Source organism: Aythya marila (genome assembly GCF_965140915.1).
Source record: "Aythya marila genome assembly, chromosome: 28".
NCBI lineage: Eukaryota > Metazoa > Chordata > Aves > Anseriformes > Anatidae > Aythya > Aythya marila.
This window is the reverse complement of record NC_139069.1, coordinates 859,186-867,574: the sequence shown is the minus strand read 5'-3', so window position 1 is coordinate 867,574 and position 8,389 is coordinate 859,186. Positions and strand designations below refer to the sequence as shown.

The 8,389-nt window shown below is 51.8% G+C and overlaps 1 protein-coding gene across 1 annotated transcript; it reads right to left on the bottom strand.

Annotated features, from left to right (window-relative positions):
* On the bottom strand, positions 1 to 963 carry LOC309888176 (olfactory receptor 14C36-like; the record flags this gene model as incomplete). The annotated part of the gene is made up of 1 exon (XM_082780414.1): positions 1 to 963. One exon carries the CDS (start codon positions 961 to 963, stop codon positions 1 to 3), a length of 963 nt encoding a protein of 320 aa, XP_082636540.1.
* Between the last annotated feature and the right edge of the window lie 7,426 nt (positions 964 to 8,389).

The window sequence follows — 8,389 nt, the reverse complement described above, 5'->3', positions numbered from 1 at the left end:
CTACTGGAATATTACTGTAACAGTGTATCCAAAGATTTTCTTCACTCTATCCTTGAGCTCCTGGTTCCTCATGCTATAGATGAGGGGGTTCAGTGCTGGAGGCACCACCGAGTACAGAACTGCCATTATCAGGTCCAAGGATGTGGAAGAGATGGAGGGGGGCTTCAGGTAGGCAAACATGGCAGTGCTGACAAAGAGGGAAACCACAGCCAGGTGAGGGAGGCACGTGGAAAAGGCTTTGTGCCGGCCCTGCTCAGAGGGCATCCTCAGCACTGCCCTGAGGATCTGCACATAGGACAGCACAATGAAAATGAAACAACCAAAGACTGAACAAAGAGTAAAGAAAAGTACCCTAGCTTCCCTGAGGTAGGCATCTGAGCAGGAGAGCTTGAGGATGTGGGGGATTTCACAGAAGAACTGGTCCACAGCATTGCCTTGGCAGAGGGGCAGGGAAAATGTGTTGGCCGTGTGCAGGACAGCATTGAGAAAGCCACTGCCCCAGGCAGCTGCTGCCATCTGGGCACAAGCTCTGCTGCCCAGGACGCTCCCGTAGTGCAGTGGATTGCAGATGGCAACGTAGCGGTCGTAGGCCATGACTGTGAGAAGAAAAAACTCTGAACCAAAGAAGAAGACAAAAAAGAAGAGTTGAGCAGCACAGCCTTGATAGGAGATGGCCCTGGTGTCCCAGAGGGCATTGGCCATGGCTTTGGGTAGAGTGGTGGAGATGCAGCTCACGTCGAGGAGGGCGAGGTTGAGCAGGAAGAAGTACATGGGGGTGTGGAGGCGGTGGTGGCAGGCTATGGCGCTGAGGATGAGGCCGTTGCCCAGGAGGGCAGCCAGGTAGATGCCCAGGAAGAGCACGAAGTGCAGGAGCCTGGCCCTTGCAGCCCCCTGGCCTGGGCCTGCCTGTTCCCTTAGGCTCGGCCCCGGCCTTGGCTCTGCTGGCAGGAGCGCTCTTGCCATGCACTTCCTGGCCTCCCCTCGCCTGCGCACAGCTGCTGCCCACTCAGGCTGCTGCCACAAACGTGTCCTCAGAAGCAGCACCACCCCTTGGGCTGCTTCTGCTGGCCTCCCCCACCCCACTGCCTTGACTCCTTGTCTCTGCTGGGTCCCAACTTCTGCACCGAATTGCATTCCTTGGCTCTCGGTGCCCTCTCCCCTGCCATGGTGGGACATGCTTTCCAGTGGGCCTTCTACCAGACACAGTAATGAATACTGGGAGCAGGGCTAGAGGGGTCTTGCTTCCAGACAGGTGGAGAAGGGGAGAAAAGGGACTGTCGGCTTTACTGGACTAGGTATATTTGATGGCCTGGCATATCAGTCCCACCAATGTATCAGGCTCTACTGGACACCGGTACACTGGGTACCTTAATGCCATCAAGCTAGGTAGAAATAGAACCCACCTATATTTCTCAAGTGACAGGGGGATCCCAGCAGTTAACTGTACTGGAGGTTGAACTGAGTCTAAATGGGCAGGAATGGCACAAGCACCCCAATGGGACTGGCCCAGAGACATCCTCCTGTGCATCCTCGGCATAGACTGCTTTGGGAGAGGGTACTGCAAAGTTCCAAGAGGGCACCACCAGTGGGGTTTTGGGATATCTGCCTTGTGAGAAGAGCTGCCCAGTCAATAGCTACTCTATTGACTGGGCAGGCCTTTTCACATTACTTAGTTTAGTTTTCCATGGCTGGAAGGGGCCAATTTCCCCAAGCTCATATGTACAACTACAGCCACTTGAAGAAATATTTTCTTTAGTTTTCATTCTGAGTTTTCCACAGCAGACCCAAGAGAGACCGTGGATGTCCAGTTTTCTAGTAAGATTCAGGCTGAATTTCTCAGGTTCCAATGGTCTTTTTGAATTTATTTTATTTCAAATTTATTTTATTTTAATTTATTTTATTTCTATTTTATTTTATTTTATTTTATTTTATTTTATTTTATTTTATTTTATTTTAATTTAATTTTTATTTTTTTCTCAAGGAACCCATGACTTGTGTTAGAAAGTGTTCCACGTGCTGGGCTGGGCTGCAGTTACAGGGACAAAGACCACTGCTGGCAGTGGAGGTGTCAGACCTCCAGACTCTGCTTTTCCTCCTGATAAAGGTCTCCAAAGAAGTCCTCCTGGATCAACAGCAATAGGAGAATGATGCTCAAAACTGAAATGCAGCAAAATTCAGCCTTTAAAAACAAAAGATATTTTCACTAGGTTCTTTTTGAAATCTTCTTCCTTAACTACATCTTGCAAGCTCTGCAATTAGCTGTACAAGGTTGTAGAGTGCAATGAGGTCTCCCCTGAGCCTCTTCTTCTCCAGACTAAACAATCACAGCCACTCCTCATAAGACCTGTTATCCATACCCTTCAACAGTTTGGTTGCCCTTCTCTGGACATGTTCCAGGACCTCGATGTCCTTCTTGTAGTGAGGGGCCCAAACCTGAACACAGTGCTCAAGGTGTGGCCTCACCAGAGCTGAGTACAGGGGGATCATCACCTCCCTGCTCCTGCTGGCTGCACTATTTCTAATACAGGCCAGGATGCCCTTGGCCTTCTTGGCCACCTGGGCACACGGCTGGCTCATGTTCAGCCGAGCATCCATCAACACTCCCAGGTCCTTTTCCTCTTCACAGTCTTCTAGCCACTCTGCCCCAAGCCTATAGCATTGCATGGAGTTATTGTGGCCAAAGTGCAGGACCCTGCACTTGGCCTTGTTGAACCTCATCCCATTCACCTCAACCCAGCAATCCAGCCTATCCAGGTCCCTCTGAAGGGCCACCTACAGATCCTCAGGCAGACCAACACTACCTCCCAACTGGGTGTCATTGCAAACTTAGTGAGGGTACACTCAATCCCCTCATCTAGGTCATCAATAAAGACCTTAAACAAGATAGGTCACAGTACCGACCCCTCAGGGACACCACTTGTAAGGATGCCAGCTGGACTAACCAAAAATCTTGGTTAAAAGCTCTGAGGAGAGCCTTCATGTATTTTGTATGGACAACAACGTCCAAACAAAGTTACTGTACTGGGTCTGGCTGGGATGTTAACTTTCCCTGCAGCAGCCCATACAGTGCTGTGCTCTGCATGTGGAGCTAGAACAGCAGTGGGATCACACCAGCGTTGTGTCTGCTGCTGAGCAGTGCTCACACAGCATCAGGACTCTCTCTAACCCTCCTAGCGGGTGGGAAAAAAAAAGTGAGAAAAGCAACCTCACTAGGGCAGCTGACCTAAATCAACCAAAGGGATATTCCATACCATATGATGTCACACTCAGTAATAAAAGGTGGAAACAGGAAGAAGAGGGGAGGGGTGGGCTCTTGTTGGGAAAATATCGGTCCTCCTCTCGAACACCGACTATGTGTGTTGAGGCCCTGCTTCAAGGATGTGGTCAAGCATGGCACATTTGTGGGAAGTAGAGAGCAATTTCTTTCCTTTGCACTTCCATATAGCCTTTATTTGTTTTGTTTGTTTGTTTGTGTTTCACTTTCCCCCTCCTTTTTCCCCATACCCTTTTTTTTCTCTTTAGTTAAATAGTTTAGTTCATAGTAATTTTTCTTTAATAATTATTATTTAATAATTATTAGTTGTTCTTTACTTTACTTCTTCTCTTTTTCATCTAAGGAGGGGGAGTGAGAGAGCGATTGTGGTGTTTAGCTGCCTAACACGGTAAAACCACCAGACTCCTGCCCCAGCAGCAGGAATGTGACTGTGGCAGGGACTGTGAGGTCACTTCTGTCTCTGCACTTGATAGAAGTGCAGGAGCTGCAGCTCGCGTGTGTCTGCGAATGCCAGCAGGAGGAACTCGCTCACTGAGCTGATGTTGGGCATTTGCTGACTTTGGACATGGACACTGCCAAATGAGAAAAAAATATAAATAGAGTGTCACGAGTAATGTCTGTTAGCATAATTCAGTTAATTCACAGTTAAAGCCTTAAATTACCTGTTTCAAGAGGATCATTGTCTATCTCCCTGTCTGGAGCCCTGCTCTGTGCTTGCTGAATGTCCTGTACACTGCAGCCTCCTCTGCCCAGCAGCTCCCAATGAGCCTACTCTGCTCCATTCGAGGTTCCAAGAGGGAAGGTTCCTGGGCTCCCTCTGCTCTCCCTCTGAGTGCGGGGTGTTTGGCTGTGTGACTCTGTTGTGCGTCTTCCCTGTTCAATACCCAGGAGACAAAACCAGCAGGTGGATCATGCGTGTCTGGCCGGAGAAAACAGGAAGCATCTCCTCCTGCTTCACCCTTCGTGCACAGCACTCCCTGTCAGAATCAGGCACCACCAGCTGGCACCCTGGGCAAGGGAGAGAAGCAGGCGTGGGCAGGCAGGGCGGACCCAACCCAGTGCAGAGGCTGTGGTGTCGATGAGGTAGAGCCTGTCCTCACAGCCCTGTGCCATCTACCCTGCACAGACAGCAGAGGGACAAGAGCTCTGGAGTGTAAGAAGAGTTTGGAATATGCTCCCGGTCATATGGTAGAAGTTTGGGGGTAAGACCTGTATGGAGCCAGGAGTTAGACTCGATGATCCCTGTGGGTCCCTTCCAACTCAGGATATTTTATGATTCTCTGATTCTGTGCCTTCTTCCACGGAGGAAGGTGGAGGGGGCTGCAGCAAATGTGTCTAGTGACACAGAGATTTAGGGTTCAGACACCCCATATTCTCAGCCCCCCAGGTTATACATGCCGTGGCAGAAGCTGTGAGGGGAAGAGAGGAGACCAGGGGCTGCTGTGAGGAAGGCGCCTGCACTGCAGGGGATGGCAGGGAGGGAGCAGCTCCCTCTCACTGCCTGTCTATGTCCCTGCTGCCTGCAGTTGTCCCTGCCAGCAGCTCTTTCTCTGTCCCCACGGCTCCTCCCGTCAATGCTCACAGCCCCCATTCCACCCGCTGTGTGCCAAGCTCAGCCCTGCAGACAGCTGCCGGGGATGAGGACAGCTCTGGGGAGATCTCCCTGTCTGCAGGTCCTTAATGAATATCTCAGCAAAGCCCTGGTGCAGTGTGTAAGCAGAGAGAACTGAAGGGATGTTCTCGGGTTCATCACTAACCTGTTTATGTCTTATTCAAACGCAACAGGAAGCTCCATCACCTGGGCAAACCCAGCCACTCTGTTAATGCAGAGTCTGCCCCACAATCATAGCAGGATGAGGCAGGCAGAGAGTGCAGAAAGTGCCTTCTCTTTGCAGGCAGACTCTGACCTGCTCATCTTCTGTCCAAGGCTGCCCTGCAGCATCTTCTCCTCCACACCGCACAAGCCACGAGAGGCATCCTGGCAGCTCCTGGCCAGGCAGAGGCATTGCGCATACAGAAGCCCCTTCCAGGAGCCTGCCCTGCATTGTCGTGCAGCCAGAAACTTACCGTGGGCAGAGCTGTGAAGGTTTCTGCTGCACTGAGCTCTCCTTTGCCCACAGCCTCCAGGCTGCCTGGAATCCCCTTCTGCCTGGGTACCAGCTGTGGTCAGAGCCCCCAGCCCTACTGCGCTGTGCAGAGGAGCTGCTCCTGGGCACAGCTGTCTCTCTGCACCACGGCCCTCTTGCCACGAGCTCTCTCTGTCCCATGAGCCCGGCACAGCTCAGCAGCACAGCACCAGCCCAAGACACTGCAATCACCCCTCTGGGGGCTTTGCTGATGAGCCCACGAACCTCAGGTACTCAGAGACAATTGAAGACAGCTCTCCAGAAGTCCAAGTCAGAGGCAAGTTTCCTGCAGTGTCCCCCTGAGGGCCAGCACTGACACAGCCTCCCTTGGAGCTTGTTAGAGCAGAACATCGGAGGCAGTGAGGACAAGGAGACAAAGGCAATGTGAAGGTGACACTGATGTGTAGGAAAAGTGGATGTGTGTCAGCAAGCACAAGGGCCAGGCCTTGACCCATGTCCCCTGGGAAGGGAGATCCTTTCCGTTCACACCTTCACACCTTGCTCAGGGCTCTTTATGGGGCAGTAGGAGATGGGGATGTGCATGGCCAAGTGCAGGAGAATGGTACAACCCCTGCCTGTTTCATGGGTGCGGGCGAGGAGGCAATGAGGCCCTGGTGCTTTAATGATAAGCTGTCTCCTCATAGGGCTCAGTGACAGAGACAACAGCCATAGCCATGGACACAAAGACCTGAGTCCTGATGGGACTTTCAGCCTTGTCATAGCCCTTGATCCTCTCCAAATCAGGATTGCCTAGAGAATCCCAGACCTGTACCTCTTTATTGGCTATTTGTAGACACTTGTCCATGTGGTGTCACATCACATCTGAGCTGAGTCAGATAACTCAGATTTTCTTGGTGGCCATGCCCCTCGTAAGGCAGCTCTGTAGGAAGCTGGCCTGGTTCCTGGTGAGCAGGCACCACTGCTCGTATGGCATCCCTCATGGAGGGTGTTCACAAGTCTATAGAGCAAGATGAGATATATCCGAGGGTGCTGAGGGAGCTGGCAGAAGTGCTCACCAAGCTGCCTTCCATCATTTATCAGCAGTCCTGGCTATCAGTCAACTGGTGACTAGTAACTGTGATGGTCACCTACAAAACGGCTGGAAGGAGGATCGTGGAACTACAAGCCTGTCAGTCTGAACTCAGTCCTGGGGAAGCTCTTGGAGCAGATTATCTTGAATTCCATCACACAACGCTTCCAGAACAAACAGGTGATCAGGCCCAGTCAGCATAGGTTTGTCAAAGGCAGGTCAAATTTGTCTTGGCAAATCAGATCGCAAGGTGTGACAAGGTGATGCTCTCAGTGGATGAGGGAAAGGCTGTGGATGTGCTCTACCTAGACCGCAGTAAGGCTTTTCCATCTTTTCCCACAACATTCTCCAGAGAAACTGGCTGCTCAAGGCTTGGACAGGTGTACGCTTTGTTGGGTTAAAAACTGGACCAAAGTCATGGTAAATGTGAATAAATGCAGATGGAGGCCTGTCCTTAGTGTCCCCCAGGGCCCAGTACTGTGGCCTGTTCTCTTCAATATCTCCATCAATGATGTGGATGAGGGGATCGAGTGCACCCTCAGTAAGTTTGCAGTTGACACCAAGTTTGGAGTGAATGTTGATCTGTTAGGAGGGCTTGTGAGGCCACAGTTCAAGTACTGTGTTCAGCCCTGAGGCCCCAATAAGGATGTGTATCTATTAGAAGGAGTCCAGAGGAGGGCCATGAGGACGATCAATGGGCTGCAGCCCTTTTCCTAGGAACATGCTGAGGAAGATGGGTTTGTTCAGCCTGGACAAGAGAAGGCTCTGGGGAGACCTTAAAGAGCCCTTCCAGTACCAATAGGGGGCCTACAGGAAAGCTGGGGACGGACTCTTCATCAGAGTGTCATGATAGGAGTAGCGGTAATGGTTTTAAACTGAAAGAGGGTAGATGTAGATTAGCTATTAGAAAGAAGTTCTTGACTTAGAGGGTGGTAAGGCAGTGGAACAGGCTGCCCAGGGAAGCTGTGGATGCCCTATCCCTGGAAGTATTCAAGACTAGGTTGGATGGGGCTTTGAGCAACCTGGTCTAGTGGAACCCGACTCGATGGTGGGGCAGAGTGAGAAGCAGAGAAAGCCTTGATGCTGTGCAAACACTGCACAGGAACAGCGACTACAGCCGTGGGTGACCAACATTGCTCTGGTCACATATTAAAAACACAGCACCGCAGGGACTGTTCTGCAGAGAGCAACTCCATCCCAGCCAGAGCCAGTGTCCTCATGAGGGACAAGAAGGCCCTGGAAGGAGCCAGGAAGTTGCTAATAAGCACCAGTACAATTGAGGAAGCCCAAAGGCCCTTCTGAAGGGTCACCGACTGCCAACTGAGAGGCAGTGCTGGGCAGTGGGGAGGGCCAGGAGAAAGACTTGTGAGAAGGCTGTGAGAAACAAGGACACTCAGGGCTTTTGCAGATCCTTAAAGTCCTGCCTGAGTCCCCAAATGGAAAGCAGTATATGTCTGTGGGTGGAGAAGTAGCCCAATCTTGGGACTGGGGCAGGGCTGAAGGTCCCTGTGTGAAGCTGGACCGATGGACAAGTGTCCACCTTGCATGTGTGCCTCAGCCTGGGAGCAGGGGCCTGCCCACGGTGCAGGATGGCTGGGCTGTGCTCAGCCATGCCCCAGGAGATGACCTTGCTCTCTTCCTCCCCACCACTCCCCACACAGGGCAGGCCCTCAGGAAACACCCCTGAGCCTGGAGATGCACCAACCTGCTGCGCTGAGGTGCCACTACTGCAGGGGAAGAAGGGAGGGTTGGAGAGACACGTGGGACCTGCGGGCAAGAGTGGTGTGGTCTGGGGAAGTGAGTGTCTGGGAAAAGTTACCCTGGAGCCATAGGAGCCATTCTGGAAAGGAAACTTGTAGGCAGGAACAGCACTTTTGTGGCACTGCAGAGCTGGTGGGCACATTGTGCAGGCTGTTCTGATGGACATTTGTGTCCTTTTCCATCATGTATTAAGTGCCA